At 35.1% G+C, this 24867-nt stretch overlaps 1 protein-coding gene across 4 annotated transcripts in view; it reads left to right on the top strand.

Annotated features, from left to right (window-relative positions):
- SMG1 (SMG1 nonsense mediated mRNA decay associated PI3K related kinase) overlaps positions 1 to 24867 on the top strand; it is a 71480-nt gene that overhangs the window by 32430 nt on the left and 14183 nt on the right. For 3 of the 4 annotated variants that reach the window (XM_067306492.1, XM_067306494.1, XM_067306495.1), the window contains 33 exons: positions 287 to 405; positions 1130 to 1217; positions 1307 to 1408; positions 2287 to 2427; positions 2712 to 2911; positions 3205 to 3401; positions 4131 to 4298; positions 5160 to 5314; positions 6410 to 6555; positions 7217 to 7418; positions 8727 to 8836; positions 9226 to 9373; positions 9747 to 9906; positions 10297 to 10417; positions 11036 to 11302; positions 11603 to 11887; positions 12685 to 12829; positions 13083 to 13221; positions 13522 to 13752; positions 13853 to 14030; positions 14850 to 15011; positions 15327 to 15544; positions 15752 to 15906; positions 16831 to 17053; positions 18082 to 18328; positions 18919 to 19148; positions 19699 to 19947; positions 20342 to 20480; positions 20568 to 20677; positions 21896 to 22114; positions 22557 to 22747; positions 23408 to 23580; positions 23972 to 24251. In XM_067306492.1, coding sequence (XP_067162593.1) covers positions 287 to 405; positions 1130 to 1217; positions 1307 to 1408; positions 2287 to 2427; positions 2712 to 2911; positions 3205 to 3401; positions 4131 to 4298; positions 5160 to 5314; positions 6410 to 6555; positions 7217 to 7418; positions 8727 to 8836; positions 9226 to 9373; positions 9747 to 9906; positions 10297 to 10417; positions 11036 to 11302; positions 11603 to 11887; positions 12685 to 12829; positions 13083 to 13221; positions 13522 to 13752; positions 13853 to 14030; positions 14850 to 15011; positions 15327 to 15544; positions 15752 to 15906; positions 16831 to 17053; positions 18082 to 18328; positions 18919 to 19148; positions 19699 to 19947; positions 20342 to 20480; positions 20568 to 20677; positions 21896 to 22114; positions 22557 to 22747; positions 23408 to 23580; positions 23972 to 24251 — 5898 coding nt within the window. The remainder of the gene's footprint in view (positions 1 to 286; positions 406 to 1129; positions 1218 to 1306; positions 1409 to 2286; positions 2428 to 2711; positions 2912 to 3204; positions 3402 to 4130; positions 4299 to 5159; positions 5315 to 6409; positions 6556 to 7216; positions 7419 to 8726; positions 8837 to 9225; positions 9374 to 9746; positions 9907 to 10296; positions 10418 to 11035; positions 11303 to 11602; positions 11888 to 12684; positions 12830 to 13082; positions 13222 to 13521; positions 13753 to 13852; positions 14031 to 14849; positions 15012 to 15326; positions 15545 to 15751; positions 15907 to 16830; positions 17054 to 18081; positions 18329 to 18918; positions 19149 to 19698; positions 19948 to 20341; positions 20481 to 20567; positions 20678 to 21895; positions 22115 to 22556; positions 22748 to 23407; positions 23581 to 23971; positions 24252 to 24867) is intronic. The other variant, XM_067306493.1, reaches the window with a different exon arrangement.

The following is a 24867-nucleotide window of genomic DNA, read 5'->3' as shown; positions in this document are numbered from 1 at the left end:
TCATTTTTGTGTGAAAATCACAAAAACTGAAAACTTCATAAGATCTATACATTAAAAGCAGAGCTATCAAAACTGTGCTGGAAAAAAATCTTTGATTTAAAGTAAACTTTTACAATATTTGCAAGGCTGTATTACCAATATGCTGTGAAAGCTAAGGGCATTTTGATTAAAAATGCATGTTACTGTATGACACTCATCTGTAACATGAAGTAATTTAAGTTATATTGAAAGACATCATATTTCTGTAATCATATAGGGTGACTAATACTTCTCTTTTTTTTTTAAGGAAACTACTTATGACATGGGCTTTGGAAGTGGCTGTTCTGATGAAAAAATCAGAAACATATGCACCATTGTTTTCTCTCCCATCTTTTCATAAATTTTGCAAAGGACTTCTAGCAAACAGTAAGATATTGGAAACTTTTTGCTTACTATTTTTTATCATGCATAATTAAGTATATAATGTCTTAGTCATATTTCACTGATTGTCTCAACTGTGCTTGTCTCTTTTATTTTGGAGGGGGAGCCTCTGGTTATAACTGCACAAAAACTCACTCTCCTTTCCTATTTTCAAATGCATTCAATAGCTATTACTTATGCAAATAATTATTTTCTTAAAATAGTAACTTGTGATTATGCAATTGATCTACGAAGAATGTCAGCGATGTGCTAAATCTTGTGAGTAAGATTGCTTTTTTTATCAAAAGCAATGGAAACATTCTGTAAGTGATATATTTTGCTGGATTTCAAAATAACCTGGAAAGAAAAATGTGGGAACAATTGTTTCCATAACTTCCGAAGGCTGGGGATTGCTAACTTTACCTTTGTTTCTCCTTATTAAAAAAGTTATAGTACAAATGTACATAGGCCATATGATGATTAATCTGTCAACAAACAGAAAAGGCCATATAAAACAGTAACAAATCCTTAAGTCAATTGTGTTATAAGCATTTTCTTGTTATGATGAAACCAGTCAATTAAATCAAAATAGAAGTAATGCATAGCGCCTGTGCCTCTTTCTACCAGATATGCTATAGAATGTCTGTAGATGTTCTGCCACAACCAAAATAATGAGTAAATTATCAAATTCTGGCAAGAATAACATCTTTTCTTTCAACTCTTAATGCAGCCCTTCTGGAAGATGTGAATATTTGTCTTCAGGCATGTAGTAGTCTCCATGCTCTGTCTTCGTCCCTACCAGATGATCTTTTACAAAGGTACTTGCACTGAATTCTGTCTATTCTTTGAATTATCTTGTTAATGGAAATGTTATGACTCTTTTCTTTTGTCCTTTTTGATGATGCAGATGTGTTGATGTATGTCGTGTTCAACTAGTACATAGTGGTGCTCGTGTGAGACAAACTTTTGGAAAACTTCTGAAGTCAATTCCCTTAGATGTGGTATTGAGGTAAGTTTTCAGGCTAATTTAAATACAGAGAATGCTTTGGATTTTTGCTCTAGTAAGATTTATCTGAAAAGTAATACTTGCTGAATGTTATTTTTCTCAATTTAAAGTATTTAAAGAAAGACAGTGTCATGGTGTCCCTTCTACTTTGCTACAGGCTTACTACAGGTAGTATACAAAGTAGTTAACAAATTTGATAAACTAAGCAGGACTGCTTGTGAGAAATGTGAATACTTGTAAGGTACAGGTTATCCAGAACTTCAGTAATATTACCTGCAATTATACTCAAAAGATGCGAGTCGGTAATTTTTAACTTTAACATGTTCAACTGTATGCTTTAGTCTAGAAGCACATGCGTAGACTTTCTTTCAAAATATTTTGCATTGAAGGAGTTTCTTGTGAAGGAAGCCAAAGCAGTGAGCAGTGTATAACAGTTCTTACCCTGTGGATTTCTCTCAGTTAGCTTGATGCCCCTGATAATAGAAAACGTCTCAATTTGTATACAGAAAAGACAGGATATTCAGAATTGCCTGTGGTATGTGGTAGTCTCCTGCTCTGGAGAACCTGAACCTTGAATATCTACTGTAAATGACTTGTGAACTGCTTCTGGATAATCACACATATATAAATATCAAACTTAAGTCTCATGGAGGAGAAGACATTTTTATTGCATTCAAGTGTTTTTTCCACTGTAGGTATACTCTGTTATGGTAATTTACTACCTTTTATTGTTGAGGATTAAGATGTGTGTGAAATAATAACTATTGGAAAAAAAATATTTTAAATGATTGACTCGTTAAGTCTTTTGCTTTGTCTTTTAAAGCATAACATTTGATTTATTCAAATACATTATGGTGTTGTTTTTCCTCCTGTTCCTATAGTAACCGTAGCCACACAGAAATACAAGAAATTTCTTTGGCTATAAGAAGTCATATGAGCAAAGCTCCAAGTAATACATTCCATCCACAGGACTTCTCTGATGTCATTAGTTTCATTTTGTACGGAAGCTCTCACAGAACTGGGTAAGAACTTCTCTTAAAACTGAAATTCATGGATGTCAAATGGATAGTGAACAATTTCAAAATATATCTAGTTTAAAATTTATAAATGTCTTTACAAGTTACATTGCTTTACCTTCAATCATTTTTTACAATTCTCTTTAGGTACTTTTAAATATATTCAAAGATGCATGTTTTTATATATTTGCATATATAAACTGCTGCAGGAAATAGTTCTATGAGAGATTTGTTTGAGAACAAGTGTATAAAATATGAACTTGTTTTCACATACTGATGTTTCCTTACAGGAAGGATAATTGGTTAGAAAGGTTGTTCTACAGTTGTCAAAGACTAGATAAACGGGATCAACCAACTATCCCTCGCAATCTGTTGAAGACTGATGCTGTTCTTTGGCAATGGGCTGTTTGGGAAGCAGCTCAGTTTACTGTTCTTTCGAAGTTAAGAACTCCTCTGGGTAGAGCTCAAGATACATTTCAAACAATTGAAGGTAATGTACAGAATATAGGTGGTTTTTTTATGTGGGATATTCTTTGTAAGAGACTGTGCACCTAAGACCTATCCAAGACAAGAAAGTCAGTTTTTTCCAGTGGATTTCAGAGATTTTAACAAGTCTGTTTGAAATATCAAGAAAGGGAATTGCAGAATATCTGTTCCATAATTGCTAGTAATGGCAGCACTTTTGAGAGACTTAACTCTGGTGTGGATATCTTCTGACATATTTAAATAGAGCACTGTCTAGTAACTTAACTTGTTCTTTCTGTGTTTTGGTAAAATGGGTAGGTATTATTAGAAGTCTTGCAGCTCATACGTTAAACCCTGACCAAGATGTTAGCCAATGGACTACTGCAGACAATGATGAAGGACACAGTAGCAACCAGCTTAGGCTTGTTCTCCTGCTACAGTATCTAGAGAACTTGGAAAAACTGATGTACAATGCTTATGAAGGATGTGCCAATGCCCTCACCTCTCCGCCCAAGGTTTGTTTCTTACAGTGCTGATGCTTCTTCAAATAGTCCACTAAATTGGTAGTTTTCAGGGTTGTCCAGGTCTTACTGTGGAACCTTTTGGAAAGGAATGCTGTAATCAAACTTTGTTTCCTAATTAGACAAATGAGAAGAATCGCTTCAAAAGCCAATTTGTGCAGTTTTGACTTAATATTATTCCTGGAGAACATGTGAAAATAGGAAATACATTTCTGGAATACCAGCTTGTGTGGTGATGCAATATCAAGCAAGTTTCCAGTATCTTTGATTTATAGCAGCTACTTACTTGTATGTTATTGACTCTCCTGTTATAAAGTAACACAACTACCTGAGGTTTAAACTTGCTTTTTGAAGGATAAAATAATTCTGTGTAAGCAGCATTTCCTTCTGTGTAGTTTCCTCACATTACTGTTGAAATAAGTTGTGTAATTACCAGATTTTGACTTGGCAGTAATGTGTAATTTATAGACAGTTCATGTCAAGATTTTTAGCTTGTGAGTGTGTCTGGCCAGATGCATGCTATACATGATTTCAGAGCACCTGCAGTTCTTAACATTCAAGAAACAGAATTTTACCTGTTTCTTTACCTCTTAATTGAAAATTAAATTGGAGAAAAGAAACTTGTTTTGACTTGATTGTGTTTGTAAGTATTAAGTACTTACAATAATTAGGCATGCAAAAGAACTGTGTTGTAAAACATGTTATGTTTTTCTCTTTTAAAAGGTTATCAGGACATTCTTTTATACTAATCGCCAGACATGCCAAGATTGGCTAACACGGATTAGACTTTCCATCATGAGAGTTGGATTGCTGGCTGGCCAGCCTGCTGTCACAGTCAGACATGGTTTTGATTTGCTCACAGAAATGAAAACTAATAATAGTATCTCTCAGGTATTCTCTTTTCAGACTTTGTAGACTACGGCAAAAATATTCCCACAATATTTTAAATGAACTAAGCTGAGGCAATCAGTAGTCACTAAACCAAGTGAAGTGGTCTGTCAAGGATCATGTTATTTAAAATATTTTAAATTCATGCTCCTGTTTTGAGAGGTTTTTGTGGTTAGGCTATACTACGTTGGAGATTAGTGTGTACTGTATGCATTTGATCAAATACAATTAATAAACAAATGCTATAGTTCATTTACAGTTTGAACTGAATAACTTATTTTTAAGCAGGAGGTTCTGCTTAAACCTTATGGCGCTTGTTTGATAGGTTTGTTATATTAGTCTGAGGTCTCTCCTGAGCTTGTGACGATGTCTGTACCAAGCTTTGGGTGTGAGCAGGAAGGAGATGTATGGTAAGGGAATCCTTCCCCTGCAAAGCAATTTCTAGATAAGCATGGGTGTAGGGTGAGGGAATAAACTGGTTAACACTTTTTAAAAAGTTGAAGGGCACAAGTAGTTTCTTGAATGCATGATTTGATACGCTTAAATATTTAAACAAAGGAGATTTACTAAATGTTTATCGTTTGCAGCTTTATGAATTCTTACATGTATTTTTATATGGGTATAGACCATAACACAGTGATTACTAATTTAGCATTCAGGCTGTGAAATCACAGCATAAAAACTTCTGCTGTTAGCGCCCCCCCCCCCCATCCAAAAGAAGTGCAACATAATGGATATGCAGAATACTTCACGTTGTGTATGCGTATAGTGAAATACTGCTTTACTGTTTTCAAGCATTTAACAATGTATATAGCTTTTAGTTCATATGAGATTTGTTAAACAAAGCATTTCTTTTGGTTTTAGGGAAATGAATTGGAGGTGACAATTATGATGCTGGTAGAAGCATTATGTGAGCTTCACTGTCCTGAAGCTATTCAGGGTATAGCTGTCTGGTCTTCTGCTGTAGTTGGGAAGAGTCTTGCCTGGATCAATTCTGTAGCTCAACAGGCAGAAGGGCGGTAAGTTGTGTGGTGTTTGTGTGTGTGTTTTTGTTTTGTTTTTAATGCTGAATGGTACGACTCTGGACTTATTTTTCTTTTTTATAGTTCTACTTCTGAATCTTTTAAATTGTGACATGAATCAAGGCTACTGAGCTAATTTCCTTGTTGAGGAAACTCTAACTAAATTACCAGGGTTTGAATATAAATGGTGTTCCTAAGCTGCTTTTTTTCATAGTATCTTGTATATTGCAATACTATTTTCGCATACTACTTAACTTTGCATTGTGAAAATTGATTAATTTAAATCTTTTCTAATGAATTTTCTGGCCAATGGTGTGATCTGGTTATTGGCCACAGTTTGAGAGAGGGAATCTGAGGGAAATACTTTACATTTTTGATTCTGTTTTGGAAATGTAGCTTCTACTTCTGTTGAAGTAGAATTTTCAGTTACTGATACTAGTTAGTGGGTCAATGTGTGATGTTTAAAATAGAGCATAACTTAATTAAGAATATTGTGGGCTTTTCATCTACTTAAAGGAATACATCCTTTCTTCTACTGGGAAAAGCGTATGAAATGAAGAAAGGGACAGCTTTTTGTTTCCATGTTTAAAAAAAACCCAACAAAACAAAGTTTTTTTTTTTTTTTATGAACTGTTTATTTTTCCTATTTTGTAAGACTCTAAAGTAATGTATATCTTTGTAATACATAAGGAGTTGCCCAGGAATGTCAAGTTTAAGATATGAATTGTTGTCCTAGACCCAGTTTTAGAAACCTCTAGTAAATGTTATTTAGCTAATCAGTATTCTGGTTTATTCATTCGAGTAGAAAGTACCACAGTCAAATCTAAAACTCATGCCTGTGCTTCAACCTATACTTGTTTGAAGTTGGCATTAAGACTTGAATGGAAAAGCTCTTATACTAGGCTATCACCTGAAAGTTCTTTCTCAACTGGTAGACTTAACTCTATTCTATCTTAACCATCCTTTTTTTTCCCCTGAAGTTACGCATTATTTTTTTGGGTTGTGTGGTAAAGAAGTGTTAAAATATAGTCTAATTACAAAAATAAAAAGCTGCTGCTGTAAAATGCTGACTAAGACATTAAACCATTTAAGGTTTGAGAAGGCAACTGCAGAATACCAGGAGCACTTGTGTTCCATGACGGGAGTGGATTGCTGCATAGCAGGCTTTGATAAAGCTGTGCTGAAGTTGGCCAATTCCAATAGCGTCAATAATGCCAGCCCAAAGCACTCTTTGAATGGTAAGTGTTTATCAGTTTCTTCTTTTAAAAGCTAATACAGATTTCATAACTCTATGTACACAGAATTAGAAGTAAAACATTCAGTGATATAGCCATGCTGATTTCACAACATCTGATTCCTGAATCTGAAAAACTTTGTAGTTAAACATAACTGCTTAAAGCCGCTGAAGCTAATATTATGCATAGATATATGAGGGTTTGCAGGACTGAGACTTAGCTTAATGAAACTAGTGATTGGTAAAACATTTTGTATTTAAAGTAATTTAGTTCTAAATTATTGTAGACTATCATAACTTAAAGCTTAGTATTTATGACCTAATTATATCACACACATGCTACTTAGTTCAAAAAGAAAAACTTAATATGAGACTTTGTTTCAATATTCTGTTTTTCATCTTTGAAAAGAGACTTTGTTCCTAATTTAGTTCTTAACAATTTTAATATTTTAAAATTTCTTTACAGATATGGACTAAGTTTTTCCAAAACTTCCTTTGAAAATGTTCTGTTTATATGTTTAAAAAAAAGTTATAAATAAAGAATACTGTAAATGTTGTGTAACTATTTGTTTTTAAAAAATGGAATGTTTCTCTTGACAACAGATTTGGAAATTACATTGAATAATAGACTTACTGTTTAAAAAATATATATTTTCATTGCACAGGAGAAACTAGAAAAACTGTTCTGACTAAGCCAAGTGACTCTTCACCTGAAGTTATAAATTACTTGGGTAACAAAGCATGTGAATGTTACATTTCCATTGCTGATTGGTCTGCTGTTCAGGAATGGCAAAATATGGTCCATGACTTGAAGAAGAATACTAGTAATACCTCAATCAATCTAAAAGCGGATTTTAACTACATAAAGTAAGGTTATCATTAATTTATTCAACAGTATCTATCTCAGAGTACTGAAAAATTAAAGTTTTTGTCGATTTTTAGAGACTGGATATCATTGAAATAGAGGTGTGGTAAGAAGAAAGTTGTGTCCTTAGGGACATATATGAAAAAGCCATACAGATAACTAAAGAGTTAACATCATTCTGAATTACTGTGGCTTTCTGACTATTATGGTTTTTTTAAGTGTTCAAGGAAAACATCTTAATTTATTTCAAGTAAAAGATATCAAATTTATGCTACTTACTTTGGCAGATGAAGAGTATTTTCCTACAAGATAAATATTTAAAAAATAAGTTGCCTGTTAATATATACATTTTTTATGAATTTTGCAAATTTTTATAATCTTTTTAAAAACAAAATATTTTAATTTGTGAGTCTAAAATAACAAGTGCATTGAGGAGGTGGCACTTTTTTGGAAAGTGTCATAGCTTGTGTGTTTGTTTCTTAGCACTTGGTGTATTTGTCTGGTTCTCCTGAACAGACCAAGAAGAGACTCTGTCCTAAAGAGGATTGAAATAGTCAGTAAAAGTGGGAATTTTCACATACTGACTTTTTTCTTTCATAGTCCGGATACTTAAGTAACTCCTTCTTGAGAGTAGATGGGAACAAGAACATTTGAGCATTTGAGTCTTCCAGATTTTGAGCCATCACCCCTCTTACTCTTTCAGTGCCTTTTTTGTATAGTTTGATTAAAAATCTATAATGTCCAAATTATTTCCTGATGTTGAAGAACAATTGAAAGAAAATGAAAGTTTGCTTCTACAGGCTGTTAAGCAATATAAATTTGTATGATCTATGCCCTACACAATATTCCATTATTTCTGGAATTTTCATGGAGAGTGAAGCATTGAAATCTAGGCCTCATGAAATTCCATCACAAAAACTTGCTTTTCTGTCTATGAAGTGTTTTGTCCTTTGTTTTTATCTTATTTTTGTTTGTTTTTTAAGTACTTGCAAATTCAGACTTTTTCTTCCTGCATATGATAGAGTATTATGTATATAGTGTGACAACATGAAAAGTTTCATAGCTGGAGAGAGTATTTGTCCTTTCATTTTAATATAGAATTTAGCCATTTGGTTCAGTATTATTACCATTTACTGATATATGTGAAAATGGGAAACTTTGCTTAGAATTAGTCTTTTGTAAATGCTGTGTTAAAATTTCGGGGCTTTGAGTTAGGCTTGAATCTTTCTTTTGCTGTTTTGATCATAAGATATTAAATATCTGGAATTAAGTAAGAAATGTGAAATAAAACTATAAACATTGAATTGCAGATCTTTGAGCAGCTTTGAGTCTGGAGAACTTACTGAATGCACAGAACAACTAGAGTTATTACCAGGAGAAAATATTAACCTACTTGCAGGGGGATCCAAAGAAAAAATAGGTATAAATACATAAATTAACATTACTTCATATACAAAAGTAAATATTTTTCCCCTATATCTGTCTCTCTAAATGATAGACTGAAACTTCCGAATGCAGTTTGCTGTGTTCAGTTCTGTAACCTTTGTGAACCAAGCTTCAAAATAATCGGCAATAATAATTCTAAATGCTGTTGCAAGTTTTTCAGATGTGTGTCTTATGGAGGTAATTTGTTTTGTTCAATCTATCACAAATTACTAAAATGATTTTTATATACATATGATGTGTGTGTATATGCATGCACACACAAGTTCTTTTCCCAAACTTCCTTGCTTTCAAAAATGTATTCTCAAACTGTGATGCTAAAATTTGACAGTTGTAGTTGGTTTCAAATGCTTAATCTTCTTGTAGACATGAAGAAGCTCCTTCCTAATATGCTAAGTCCTGATCCAAGAGAACTTCAAAAGGCAGTGGAAGTGCAACTTTTGAGAAGTTCAGTATGTCTGGCAACAGCTGTAAGCCACGCAGAGCAGGAGCAAAAGTGGCAGTCAATATCTGAGTAAGTTAAAGCGTGCTGTGAATGAATGTAATGTACTGGGAAAACCTGTTTTAGTTTGTTAACCATAACTTTGTGAAAAGTGTACTCGACTTTGTACTTCAGCATCTATGGTGGTGTTTGCTGCTAGTTTTTGTTGTTGTGAAGTGTAAACTTACAGAGGGAAAATAAATTGGTGTTCAACTTGGAGGTCATCAAGTACTGCTTCCTGTCAACGTAATGTAGAAAGTATCATAATGCAACTCGTGCATGATATTGGAACATTTTTCACATCATCCATAGGAAGATGATGTTTGTGTTTTCAGTATTTTTAATGTCATTTTTTTCTTTAAAAGACTAACAAAAATACCATTCTGATTCTTAACTTTTATTTCAGAAACGTTATAAAATACTTGAAGCAAACTTCACGGATAGCTATTGGACCTCTAAGACTGTCCACGCTCACTGTGTCTCAGTCTTTACCAGTGTTGAGCACTCTTCAGTTGTATTGTTCTTCTGCTTTGGAAAACACTGTATCCAACAGACTGACATCAGAGGTGGGTCTGTTTTAAACCTAAATTTTGGTAATGTCTTTCTATTGAATAGTCATGTCATGAGATATTGAACATAGAATATAAATTAATTGTTCTGACTTTTGTTGATAGCACTGTAAAAATGCCTCACTTAATTTTCTTTGGTTTTCTTTACATGCTTTGACCCCAAAGTGTTTTTAATTTACACTTCATTTGGATGACTTTTTATAGTTGTAAATATAGCATTTCTTTTGATTACGTTTAAAGTAAATTACATCTGACTTTGTTGTAGGAATAAATATTACAGTGTATTTAAAGAATTGATACATCAACAGTTCTTAAAAACTACCCCTAAAACTTTGAAAATACTATAAAGGTAACTTTAAAATATTTATGCAACTTTGCCTCTTACAGGACTGTCTTATACCTCTCTTTAATGATGCTTTGAGGTCGTGCAAACAGCATGATGTAAGGCCATGGATGCATGCTCTGAGGTACACAGTGTACCAGAATCAATTGATGGAAAAACTGAAAGGTATACAAACTCTTATTTTAGTGTTATGGAAGGTAAATGCAGAATTTCAGCTTAAAACTGCTGTTAAAAGCAGCCATGTCTTGTTGAATTATTTAAATGGATTACTTTTTTTTAAAAAGCAAGTTTGTTATTCAGGCATCCTGCCTTACAACCAGGGGTCTCAATTATGACTGTAGTGTAGATAGTATTTAAAAAAAAAAAAAAGCAAACAAGTTCTTATTCTGAAATGCTTATATGCTTTTACTGTTGAACACTTCAGTGATCTCAATAATTGGTCTTTAAAATCAATTATGAAAGACGTTTAAATTTGTGATATGGAAAAAAGCTAATGGGGGGGGAAGTAGCATTAGGGAAGGAGTACATTTCCTAGTTAAGAAGAAAGATTATAGTGAAAATGACTGATTTGCCCAGCAGATAATCTGTAGATATATATTTTCTTTCAGATAAGATATAAATATTCTAGTCAAAATTGCAGTCATCTAAATTTCTGAAGGAGTTTTTAGGAGATAAGGGGCTGAGCATTTTTTCTTTTATTGATGGCCATATACAGAATAAATTGAACAGAAATTGTCTGAATACCCCAGATGGAATTATTGTTTGTTTAATTCTTTTGTTTAGAATGTCTTTCTTCTTCAGAACCAACAGTTCCAATTAAGAGCCATCTGATGGAACTGGGCTTAACAGCAGCAAAATTTGCCCGGAAACGAGGAAATATTGCCCTAGCTACACGATTACTTGCCCAGTGCAGCGAAGTTCAGCTAGGAAAAACCACCACTGCACAAGATTTAGTCCAGCACTTTAAAAAATTGTCTGCACCAGGTCAGATGGATGAAAAATGGGGTCCTGAACTTGATATTGAAAAAACAAAACTGTTATACACAGCAGGTGAGTTTGTTGATTATCTTGTAGATACTTGAGCTGCTTGTCCTTGTAATCAGGCTAATTCCTCTGACCTTGAAGAAATCACAGTAGAACAGTGTCATTAGGAATTGATTTCATCCTGTTAGCTATTGTCTCAATCTGAAAGTGTTTTCAAATAGATTTTTCTTCACTAGTCGGCTTTAATTTCAAACAAGAACTTTCTCTGTAAAATGTATTACAAGCTGTATGTGAATATGCTGAATTTTAGAAGCACTTTGAATGAAATTAACACTTTACTGAAAATATACTTTTAATGATATGCAGGTCAGTCAACACATGCTATGGAAATGCTGAGTTCTTGTGCCATATCCTTTTGCAAGTCTGCCAAAGCTGAATATGCAGTTGCTAAATCTATTCTCACTCTGGCTAAATGGATTCAGGCGGAATGGAAAGAGATATCAGGACAATTGAAACAAGTATATAGAGCTCGACAGCAGCAGAATCTCACTGGTCTGTCTACCTTGTCTAAAAACATATATACTTTGATTGATCTCCCAGCTGTTAATACGCTAGAAGAAGAGTACCCCAGGATTGAAAGTGAATCTACAGGTAGAGATGTTCTGCTTTTTTTTTATTTATTTTTTTTGGTGAATTAGTGACTGATGGTTCCACTGAGGGGTAGCCACTGTTCTATTGATAAAGGCTGAGTGCCTTATCACTTGTGTGTTTGTTTTGCACTTTTTTGTGTTTGGTTTTACTACTTTTCTAATGTTTTTGTCATTCAAGTGATAATGGACTGGGCAAAAAGGCCCTTGTGAGCATGAAAAGGAGTTACCATAGATTTTCTTATGATGTTTGTTCTACATTTAATTTGAACACTTTCATTGCATTTTGTGGTAACAATATAATTCCCCACTTTCAGTAGACTTTTCAAATGTCAAGATAAAGCTCTCCCTTTGTTTAAATCTGGACTTTATATATAATTTAGTTCCCCTCTTGCAGAGTGTCAGAATTATTTTAGAGATATTAATGGATGTGTACGCAAATAAACACATGTGCCCCTCTTCTTCTCCGTAGGTAACTTATACAAGTTTGCTTTCTGAAGCATAGTATCTTGGTGTTTTGGAGATCATGAGCCTCTAATTTCATTTCCATGTTTCTAAGAAAGTGAGAGAGAAAGCAATTGTAGAGTTGTTAGCCTATGTAAAACTGGTCTTTGTTTTGCCATTTCTGTCAGAGCTGAAGAATGTTTGGTTTTTGGAAAACTGGACTGTTTGGGGTACTAACTTGACCGAAAAAACATGGTGTACTTCTAATACTTTATTTTGTGTGTTGAGGAAATCAGTAACAGGTTTTACCTCATAAACCAACATACATGATTTTATGTATTATTTTTCCCATCACAGTAAATATTGGAGTTGGAGAGCCTGACTTCATCTTGGGACAACTGTATCACTTGTCTTCAGTACAGGCACCTGAAGTAGCCAAGTCATGGGCAGCCCTTGCTAGTTGGGCTTACAGATGGGGCCGGAAAGTAGTTGATAATGCCAGGTAAATTCATCCTAACGTTTAAATTTATAAGCCATAAAAATTTCCTTTTTTCAAGAGGAACTCTAGCTCTGTATTTATGATCGTAGTTCTCTATGATAAGTTACATGTGAGCAGAGGTCTGTGAGTATTCTCTTGATTACTTGCCCTCTCTAAATAGAAGTGAGCTTCATGATGTTTTATATATACAATGTTAATAGGTTCAGCTCTACAAATAATATTATTTTGGGGGTCAATAATTCATTAAATATTACAGTCAGGGAGAAGGTGTTCGTCTGCTGCCCCGGGAGAAATCTGAGGTTCAGAGCTTGCTTCCAGACAGCATTACAGAGGAAGATAAAGAGAAAATCTATGGAATTCTTGGGCAGGCAGTGTGTCGTCCAGCTGGGATTCAAGTAAGTGGAAATTTGCTTGCTTAAAAATATTCCACTTCAGTTTGAAACTTAATTTTCCTCTAGTTGTGAATCATATTAACTCTTGTAAATGTTTTAAAGTCAAAATTCAGATAATATAGAAGTTCTCAAGAAATCAGCTGTTAGCTAAGTAACAACACACCTGTTCTGTAGATTATGGTGGTATGATCAAGTAAGGCAGTTGAGTGAGTTGCCCAGACAAAAACTGGATCAGCAACTGATGTGCATTTGTAGAAGCAGCAGGGGAACTTAGTCAAATCTGTTATCTTTATTTGCATTTAGGATGAAGATATGACTCTACAAATCACTGAAAATGAAGACAATGAAGAAGATGATATGGTGGATGTTATATGGCGTCAGTTATTAACAAGTTGTCCCTGGCTTTCAGATCTTGATGAAAATGCAACAGAAGGGTTAATTAAAGTTTGGAGAAAAGTTGTAGACAGAATCTTCAGTCTCTATAAACTCTCCTGCAGTGCATATTTTACTTTTCTCAAACTCAATGCTGGTCAGGTTAGTGTTGTGCTGGTGAGGGAAGCTAAATTACAAATACTTCTAAATGATGATATGTGCTATATAGTTAGCTAAGAGTATTATTTGTTTGATATATAAGGTTCCTCTTGATGAAGATGACCCTAGGCTGCATTTAAGAAATACTTCTGAACAAAGCACTGACGATGTTATTGTGATGGCAACCTTAAGATTGTTACGGTTGCTTGTGAAACATGCTGGGGAACTTCGACAGTATCTAGAGCATGGACTAGAAACTACACCTACTGCTCCTTGGAGAGGTGATTACATGTTATTTAGTAGTTAAAATTATTTTTTTGACACATTTTCACTAAATATAAATAAGCAGAAAGTTATTTATTGCACTTTCATAAAGTTCAGATGTAAACATGATAAAGAGAAAGCTTTTTTTAATTCTGCTTTTACTTAAATAATTTAAATCAAGATGTTGTCCAGTCTCGGTTATATGTTCTGGTTTTAGAATAGATCATTAATACAGGTTCTTTCCCCCCCACCTCTCATTAAAACATTGAAAGGAGAAAGAAAATGTAATTTGTGAAGTATTGCTGCATCTTTCTGAAAAAAGAATTTTTTTTTCCTAGCTACAGTTTGAAAACTGGTTCAGAGAAGAGATTCATCTTTAAGTTTCTTGGTAACCACTGGCCAAAGACAAATATCTCAGGAGTTGTTTGACACTCCACTACTGGTTCTTGTTGTTCAGGGGCCTTCCCACAAAAAATTGTTGAGTAAAAGTGCGGAAGGCAGTACAGGAAGAGACCAACTATTGCAAAATTGTACTACCCTTTGTAAAACATCCGATTTTGCTGACACTAAGAGCTACTGGTGCCACAGATACAGTGTGCAAAACAATTCCTAGTGCTTTACTGCAGGATTTGTGCATTGCATTTCAATGGTAGGAGAAAATAAGCTAGCATCTGTATTGTACAAGACAGTTACTTAAAACAAGGAGAAATTTTTATTGGGAAACTGACCATTCACATTCTCCTAATGCAAAAATAGCATGTTTTTAAAAAAAAAAAGTCTGTATCATTTGCAGTGTACAAAGTGACTCAGCGCCTTTTCTTTTCCTATATATAAAGGTATTATTCCTCAGCTCTTCTCCCGCCTGAATCACCCAGAAGTGTATGTTCGTCAAAGTATTTGCAACCTGTTGTGTCGAGTGGCTCAAGATTCTCCTCATCTTATATTGTATCCTGCAATAGTGGGTACCATTTCACTTAGCAGTGAATCCCAAACGTCAGGTATGGAGGAAAAACTGAATGTTCAGATATGTTTTAGCTTGTGTTTTATATACCGGATGAAATCATATTGATTTCTTTTTTTAGTGACTCCTTGACACTTTTCTTAAGAACTTTCATATTATGGGACATCAGTGATACCTTTTACTTTGATCTAACAGTTTAGCAAATAAGTTATAGTTTTTCAATTGTATCATCATATACTTGGACAGTAATTAGTGTAATATGGGGTCCTGATGCTAAACGATGTATCGACTAGTATTGTCTTTCTGAGGCCAGAGCAGCATAGGTAATATTTGAACATCTTTTTAAATTTAGGGAACAAGCTCCCTTCTGCCATCCCCACTTTGCTAGGTAATATTCAAGGAGAAGAATTGTTGGGTGGTGAATGTGATGGAGGGAGCCCCCCAACTTCTCAAGAAAGTAGTAAAGATGACACAAAAGTTGGATTAAATGAAGATCAAGCAATGATGCAGGACTGTTACAGCAAAATTGTGGAGAAACTCTCTACTGCAAATCCAACAATGGTATTGCAGGTAAATAAGCAAAATGTATGTTACTAATGCTCTCACTTGGAACTAAAAATATGTAATTTGTATATCTTGTGCAGAAGGATACTGAAAGTTTTGTTGCATCTTTGATGCTGTTAGACTGTCATCTTTTTTCCGAGTTGTTCATCTACAAAAGTAAGTCCTAATATTAGTACTTTTAAAAGTAAGTGAATCTTAATTTATTTTATACAGGTTCAGATGCTAGTAGCTGAGTTACGCAGAGTTACAGTTCTTTGGGATGAACTTTGGTTGGGAGTTTTACTGCAGCAGCACATGTATGTCCTCAGAAGGATTCAACAACTGGAAGATGAAGTCAAGAGGGTTCAAAACAACAACACTCTACGGAAGTATGTTTTTTGTGAATAATCTGAATGAAAGGCATGACAAAAGATTGTTCTTGGGGAAGCATGCAGTCAAATTGACCAACAGTGTTGTTGCTCCTAAATTTGCATGGCCTTAGCTGCTTCTGTGTAAGCCAGTGACTCAATTCACAAGCGTTTTGATGCTATGGCTAGTAATCTAATCAAATCAGAAGTGATAAGAACAACAGTGTCCATCTGTGAATCCTTGCTAGGATTTCCATAGTGATAATGTGGTAAAACCCAATGCATATCGAGTTCTGGAGGTTTTTGAGATCCTATAGTTCTCTATTTCCAGTCTTTCTTACAAGTCAGCTGAGATGAGGAAAGGCATGTTAAGGGGAGTGACCTGTTTGGCATTTGTACTAGATAGGATAAACAGAATGCCTTAAACCACTTCTGTTTTTCAGTATTCAGCAGGTCTTTTTTTTTACCTATGTGTTTCTCAATTGCTAGTCATTGGGTAGTTACTAAGTTTAAAAATGCCTCTTGAATTCTGTTGTCAAGTCTGACATGGAATGGGGAAACAGAGCAGTCAGAATCACTGTCTTTCCATTCTTTATAGTGTTGTACCCCATCAGGAAGTAGTAGTCAAGAGCTCTTGTAATAAAGAAAGGAAATAAGTTGCTTAGAGTGCTTTGAGCTGAGTTTTTCCTCAGGGTGTCAAATAGTGAAAGATCCTATTCAGTGTTTCAGTTTAAAAAAAAAATAATAAAACTCAGAGGAACATGTGTTCACTGTGGAATGAAATAGTTTTTCCTTTTAATATAGACGTACACGAAGGCCTCCTTTTAGAGATGTAAGCATTTTCCTGACTTGTTTGATGTCTCACTTGTGATCCATTTTAATGTTTAACTTGTTTTCTGAAGTAACTTGTTTATGGAGTTAAGAGGAAATTAATTTTCTTAATAGAGAAGAGAAGATAGCAATCATGCGTGAAAAGCATACAGCTCTAATGAAGCCCATTGTATTTGCTTTGGAACATGTACGGAGCATCACTGCAGCTCCTGCAGAAACTCCTCATGAGAAATGGTTTCAGGATAACTATGGAGATGCTATTGAAAATGCGCTAGAAAAACTTAAGAATCCTTTGAATCCTGCTAAACCTGGAAGCAGCTGGCTCCCATTTAAAGAGGTATAGTATGCACAACCTAATAATATGATGTTAAGGTTCTAAACATTCTTGCTGCAGCATGTGCTTGACTCTCTCCGTAGTTTTCTATTGCTATTCTCTTGTCATTTCATAATTGCAGCCAGCATTCACTATAGGCATGCTTCAGAGTAACACACAGTAGTTTTTGCCTCCCTAACAAATGCTGCTGATGCCTTGACTATCTGCATTATTACCTTTCTACCTAATGGAATTATTATGTTCTTTCAAAGCTTGCGTCTTCTGCTTTCTGGAATCCTGTCTGTTTCTGGGACAGAGGACTTCAGTTTTTTTTAAAATACTGTCTCTTTGAAACTCTATGCCCTTTGAGTTCAGTGGATTCATAATCTAACAAGTTGGTACTCCAGCTATCCTTAAACATAGTCCTCAGGTTGTGCAGCAACCTTCAAGTGATCTACCCTTCCCAAAGATACTTTTTTGTAATAAGTTTTTCAGTTATGTCATCTTTTCTTAGTTTCTTAAAGGTCTGAGAAGAGACAAAGTACGTATCTGTATTGTCCATTTGGATATCCAGAGCCAACCTGGTAGTTTTTAAATAGCTTGATGGATAGGTACTTGGGTTTACATAAACAGATTTTTTTTGTAATTCCCCTTCTGCCAGAACAAGCAAACAAATTGATATATGAATAAGGAGTTGCTGAACTCTGCTGTCTTTCACCACAACTCAAGTATTTATAAATACAGGAACAAACCTCTTAAGGAATTTGATTTGCCATGACTTTGGTGCTTATCAAAAGACAGGGTGTACATGCTGCATAAAATTGTTTTAAAGGATATTCTTTGCTTAGGTTTTGTCATCTTTATCCCTAAGCTATAAACGAATTAGTAGGGTAGCAAGACTGAAATTTAGTTTAAGAAAATCTCCATATATTCTGGAGGGGGAAGATCATTAAGTTTTTTGTTTTGGAGTTTTTGTTTGTTTTGTTTGTCTGTTTTCTTTTTAATGTTTGCTGAGGTGAACCTCAACCTAAAACACAATTTCTTTGGAATAGGTTATGCTAAGCTTGCAGCAAAGAGCGCAGAAACGGGCTAGTTACCTTTTACGGCTTGAAGAAATCAGTCCCTGGTTGGCTGCCATGATGAACACTGAAATAGCACTCCCTGGAGAAGTATCCACCAGAGACACAGTCACAATTCATAGTGTGGGTAGCACCATCACAATTCTGCCTACCAAAACCAAACCTAAAAAGCTGCTTTTCCTGGGTTCCGATGGGAAGAACTATCCATACCTTTTCAAAGGTAAGAAATGGAATTTTTTTCATAAAAGTTACTGTCTCTTGCTGTAAATTAGACAGACTATACTAAATTTGGGAAGATGCATCATTGCAACTCTTATGTATCCCCATGATACGGAGAAAGTGTTGTTTGGTCCATTTGTACCCTTCCCCTCACCACTTCCCCATATGCATTCTAGGATTTTTGCCCCGTGAAGCTCTAAATCAAGCGTGTTTCAGATCTGTTCTTCAAGGGTTACATCAGAGATAGTGTTCTACTTGCATGCTGATAGGATTAGCTGGATGCACATTTCCAGAAGCTTAAGGTAGCATCTGGAAGAGAAATTCTGAGACTTCATGCCTTCCCCCAAAGAAAAAGGCCTGTGTAGTGTGTCGGTTACTGTTGTGTGTACTGCTCACAGCTGTGATACACTGATTCTAGTAGGCAAATTCTATGTAAACGTTTAGTTTCAGGCTGAACTCATCTGTAGTCTGAGTGGTTTATAAAGCTTCTGAAATGAGTTATGATTTCAGAAATGCTATGTTTTAGGCTTTGTTTAAGAATAAGAATTTTATTTCTAGAAATTGAATTTGAAACAAAATAAATTAACACAGGTTTGGAAGACTTGCATCTAGATGAAAGAATCATGCAGTTCTTATCAATTGTGAACACAATGTTTGCTACCATTAACCGTCAAGAGACACCAAGGTTCCATGCGAGGCACTATTCTGTGACACCTCTGGGAACAAGATCAGGCTTGATTCAGTGGGTGGATGGAGCTACACCTTTGTTTGGTCTTTACAAGAGGTGGCAACAGCGAGAAGCTGCTTTACAAGCGCAAAAGGTAACAACTATGTTTTTTGCCAGCTAGAACATTTCAGAAGGGAAACATCCTGATTTGCTTTATGATCCTGTTTGGTTTTAAATAGTTGTAAATTAAAGTTTTAAAATGTGTTTTTGTTTGTGATAATGCAGAACAGTTCTGTGTATTCATATCTCCTGGGATTTGACCAGATGTCAGATGAAACTACGTATATGTACTCCAGTATCTAACATAAGTATGTGGTTCTGGCATAAAAATTCAGAACTGTTTTTGAACAAATGCAGTTAAACTTGGTTTAAGTCATGTTAGTTTGACACCCCATTCTTAACTCTCTTTTTTCATTTTCAGTATAACACAGTGGGAATTTTGGATTTGACCTTGATAACAGTAGAGTTAGGCCAGATTTTTTTCAGAATCTTTAGGTTTTCTTAACTATTGAATTTTGAAAGTAATTCTTTGAGCTGTAAAAGAAAAGTTGATTTCATATTATTCTTGCTAAACTGAATTTGAGATACTCTTCTGTGGTAACGAGAGTTGCATTACGTAAACAAGCATTATTTACCTCTTCTAGGCTCAAGATTCTTATCAGACTCCTCAGAATCCTGGCATAGTGCCTCGACCCAGTGAACTTTACTACAGTAAAATTGGACCTGCTTTAAAGGCAGTTGGGCTTAGTCTTGATGTGTCTCGTCGTGACTGGCCCTTGAATGTAATGAGGGCTGTTCTAGAAGAACTGATGGAAGCGACTCCACCGAATCTTCTAGCTAAGGAACTTTGGTCATCATGTACTACACCCGATGAATGGTGGAGAGTTACACAGGTAAGTCGTAGCAGATGCATTTTCCACTTTGAAAGGTTATGTTCTGAATGGGATGAGGGGCAACAAAAGCCTGGGATTTGTTCAAGCAATAATGCTCTTGAGTTGCGAGCTAGCACTGCTGAAGTTTCACATAGCAGGAAATGTTGACTAACAGAAACAACTGTGAAAAGAGTATATACCTGATAAACACAGTTTATTAATGTAGAGCTGTCAGCTTAAGAAATGAGAACTCTTGTAAGATATCATCAGACAACAAATAAAAAACAGCTTGGAATAAGTTGGTTTTGATATGTCTTACACTTACAATTTAAATAATATTTTGAAATGGTAGTCAGTCCAATGTGTTGGCAGAGGATTCCCACAAATAATTTTTTTCCTGAAACTCTCTTTAAAGTTGTATGCAAGATCCACTGCAGTTATGTCCATGGTTGGCTACATCATTGGTCTTGGAGACAGACATCTGGATAATGTTCTTATAGATATGACTACAGGAGAAGTTGTCCACATAGATTATAATGTTTGCTTTGAAAAAGGTAATTTAAAAAGTGCTATATGTTATTCAAATAAAAGGTTTAATTTCTCGATCTTTAAAAGAAACAACTTTAACTTTTATCTTAAAGGGAAAAGCCTTAGGGTACCAGAGAAGGTTCCGTTTCGGATGACGCACAATATTGAAACAGCGCTTGGTGTGACAGGAGTAGAAGGGGTTTTCAGGCTTTCTTGTGAACAGGTAAGTTAGGAAAAGTGCAGAAAACAGAGGGCTTTCATTTATCATACATTGTCTTAGAACTTCTCTACTAAGCATTCTGCTGTTGATTTTGATAAAGCCTTCACTTGGTGTGATTTTAATTGGACTTATTTAAGATGTACCTAAAATTAGACACTTAAAGTAGATGAATGCCAGATAAATTTAAATGCAGGTAGTGGTGCAACTACTATTCTGTGGGATTTTTGGTGGCTCTAGATTAAAAATAAAAAATTGAATACCATATTACATACTTAAATGCAATTTCAAGAAAGAGAAGTTTTTTGCATTACATTTAACTTCAATGTAAATATATTATTAAAACATCGAACGATGCCTTCAGATTCACGTTACCATTCTGGAACATGCACCTTAGCCAAATGAATATATGCCAGTCATTCGGTTAAGAGAAAATTAAAAAAATGTAGTGGCCTGTCCTGCAGAGGAATTAGACTGTATGATCCCACTCTTTCTATATTCTTTTGTGTAAATTCTGTGAATTACTACTACTGAGTTGCTAAAATTATTTGAAAATTTAATATCTTCAAATTTACTATAAGAATTCACATGAAATGGAGTTTCTGGAAAATGTTGATTGGTGCCACAAATGGGACATTTTATTAAGCTGTGCTGTAAAGCTTTAACAAATGTCTTTTAGGGTTTTCTTTTTTCCTAAAAGTGTTGTCAGTCTTGGTAGTATTTCCCTCCCCCCTCCCCCCCAAATGCCATACCAAGTGAGTAAGGTGGCTCTTCATGAAGATTTTAGCCATGACAGTTTTTTGTTTTGTGGTTTAACCTTATAGATATGCTTTTAAAAAAGGAGGGGAGGGGCTATTTTTTTCCATTTTGATAGCAAACAAATTTTAGATAAAATAGCTCATGAAGTTTTGCTTAGCCTTCATCCTATATGACCATGGCAGATATGATTACTATGGACAAAGGAGAAGTTTCTTCCTCAAGGGGATGTTGTTAAAGAGAATAGAGTTTGTGAGGAATGCTAGAATGCAAACTTTAATTTTAGTACTGCTACAGTAGGCTAGCTGCATTTGTATATACTGTGGTGGTGATCCTGCGTTTGAGGTGGTTTTGGAAAAACTATGGATTTTTGTAGTTATTCAAATACAGTATTTTGTATTTAAAATTCCACTGATCTACAGTGATAACACAAGCTCAGAATAAGTCTGTTTAAAATATATGATGCAGGTCCTACATATCATGCGGCGTGGGAGAGAAACTTTGCTTACGTTGCTTGAAGCTTTTGTATATGATCCTCTGGTGGACTGGACAGCAGGAGGTGAAGCAGGATTTGCAGGAGCTGTCTACGGTGGTGGGGGCCAGCAGGCTGAAAACAAACAGAGCAAAAGGGAAATGGAAAGAGACATTACACGTAGTCTCTTTTCTTCTAGAGTGGCTGAGATAAAGGTGAGTTCACTACAATAATTTTTTATTGCATAACCAGAATGGGCCATATGCTTTCATTTTAATTTCATTTGTTTGCATTTTGGGGATGGTGGAGGAGGTAGTCATTTATTAGAATCAGTTCCCAAACTTTATTGTGCTAAACTGAGTTTCTGTTTGGGGAAGTGTTTATATGGAATTTGCAAATATTTCGTTTTTGGTTTCTGTGTGTGCTTAACTCTAAAGTATGTCTTAATGTTTTGCCTGAATCAAGGCTGGAGGAATAAAAATAGAAGTTTAGAGAGAGCTGTCTAAATAAAGAATGTCCATTAGGATTTCGACCTGTAGCGTTGAAGGTAATTCCAGATGAGCAACATGATCGAAATCTTGTATCCTGCCTTATATTATTTTTTTCTTACCTGTTTGAACTAAGCCTAGTTTTATAACTTCTGTATCTTGCTTATAGGTTAACTGGTTTAAGAACAGAGATGAAATGCTGTCTGTGCTTCCAAAATTGGACAGTAGTTTAGAAGAATATCTGAACTTGCAAGAACAGTTGACAGATGTAGAAAAACTGCAGGGAAAACTGCTGGAGGAGATAGAATTTCTGGAAGGTGCAGAAGGAGTGGATCATCCCTCTCACACGCTTCAGCACAGGTATAGAGGAGCCAGGCATTCTGTCGGAGATCTCAAGGCTTGATATAGTTGGTGGTTTAATAATGTGCTTATGAGTTAGATGTTAAAAATGTGTATCTGAGAGAGACTAACAGCTAATCTTACAGTAAACAACTCATTCCTTATGCAGAACAACTACCGAAGCCCACTTTCCTACTGAATAATCTTTGTTACGTCCTAAGCCTCATACCTCCTCAGTAGCCTCTGCTATCACATGTTCCATGTATACTGACCAAAATGTGCTGACAGCCAGCAGCTGTCAAATTCCCGACATAATGCTTGAGTTGAGCCTGCCTCTTCCTTCAGTATGGTTACTAATTTGGATCACTACTCAGCTGTTGATAAATGACACAAATTTTTGTTTCTAACTCTTCAACTTATTTCTCATTTAGTTGAAACTGATCAAGGATTTCAAAGTTGGATGAGTATGTGTGCATGCACCCACGTTCTTTATTTTGTGGGAAACCATAATTAGTGAGCACAATGTTTATTTTTGTAAGCTTTATGTAACTGGTGAGAGTATTTTAACTTTTTGGTCAAAAAAGTAGTACAGTATTGTTCAGTATAGTTTTGTATTCAGTATAATTAAGTACTTTTGTTTTCTGGTAGTATTTACTTGATTCTGTGACTTCAATAATTTAGGTATTCTGAGCACACACAGTTGCAGTCTCAACAAAGAGCTGTCCAGGAAGCAATCCAGGTGAAGCTGAATGAATTTGAGCAGTGGATAACACATTACCAAGCTGCTTTCAACAATTTAGAGGCAACACAACTTGCAAGTCTACTTCAAGAAATAAGCACACAAATGGACCTAGGTATAAAATAGTATTTGATCCTTTTTTTCTGATGGGTTGAAAATAACTAGAGTTTAATATCAGGAGGCATTATGAATATACCCCAATTTAAAGGCATGGTTACATATGTAATAAATGAAAAGACATGGGTTTCCCTAAAGGGTGATTTAGAACACCACAAGGCTTCTATTTCAAGCTGCCTGAAGGTTTGAACTTGTCTGTCTTGCCCCAGCTGCGTACATTATTCTCTTACCTTGGGCTTAAAATTGGCAGTATGAATACTCAATACCTCCTTTACCACAGGTGAAAGAATGTTTTGGAAAAGACTTTAATACTCGGTGCTTGTATGCTATGAAGTGCGTATGCTTCAGAGTTCAGTGGAGGTTGATTGTTTAACTGTCTTTCTCAAAAGGTCCTCCCAGTTATGTACCAGCAACAGCATTTCTGCAAAATGCAGGCCAGGCACATCTAATCAGTCAATGTGAACAATTGGAAGGAGAGGTTGGTGCTCTTCTTCAGCAAAGAAGATCCGTTTTACGTGGTTGTCTTGAGCAATTGCACAACTATGCAACCGTAGCTCTTCAGTATCCAAAAGCCGTGTTTCAGAAACACCGAATTGAGCAATGGAAAACTTGGATGGAAGAACTCATTTGTAACATGACAATAGAACGCTGTCAGGATATCTTCAGGAAGTAAGTTTGCAAAATAATGGATTTTTTTTTCCTGAAGAATTTAGTTTTCAAGCTGTCTTAGGATTTTAATTTTTAAATTAAAATTAAGTTTTGCTTCATAATGGGCCTCCCAAAACAAGTTTAAATTGTAATTCCAGAAGCCTAGAAAAAAAGATGAAAAGCTGCTTTAAAAATATTGTTCCAGAGTCTTGCTATGTACTGCAAAAAGAGAACTAAATAACATTTCCCTGTAATAAAAAGATGAATAACAAGGTGTGGCTTTAGAGTAGTTATAATTGGGGATTTTGGAAACTTTCTAGTATTTAAAAATCACTTAAGTCTACCAAGGACTCTTTTTCATTAAAGCAAACTTTCAAGCAGTTATTTTTTCCTTTTCCTCCAAAACCAGGCCATTCCAGCATTCCTGATGCTTGGCCTACAAGTTTTAGATCATATGCAAGTGTTTATACTGAAATGTTTTTCCTTCCTATTCCTTATCTTCTTTCTTTGCCTAGAGGACTTCTATTTGGCTGACCTCTGTCCTTGCAGATAGTAATGGGATGTGATGCTTCTGTGATACTTTATGAAAGTGTCAGTAGGACAGCCATTGACTGCTGTGGTGTTTCAGATTGATATG

This window comes from Apteryx mantelli, chromosome 16 (genome assembly GCF_036417845.1).
Source record: "Apteryx mantelli isolate bAptMan1 chromosome 16, bAptMan1.hap1, whole genome shotgun sequence".
NCBI classification, from domain to species: domain Eukaryota; kingdom Metazoa; phylum Chordata; class Aves; order Apterygiformes; family Apterygidae; genus Apteryx; species Apteryx mantelli.
Note: the sequence above shows the minus strand (reverse complement) of the source record. Positions and strands in the feature narration are given on the sequence as shown.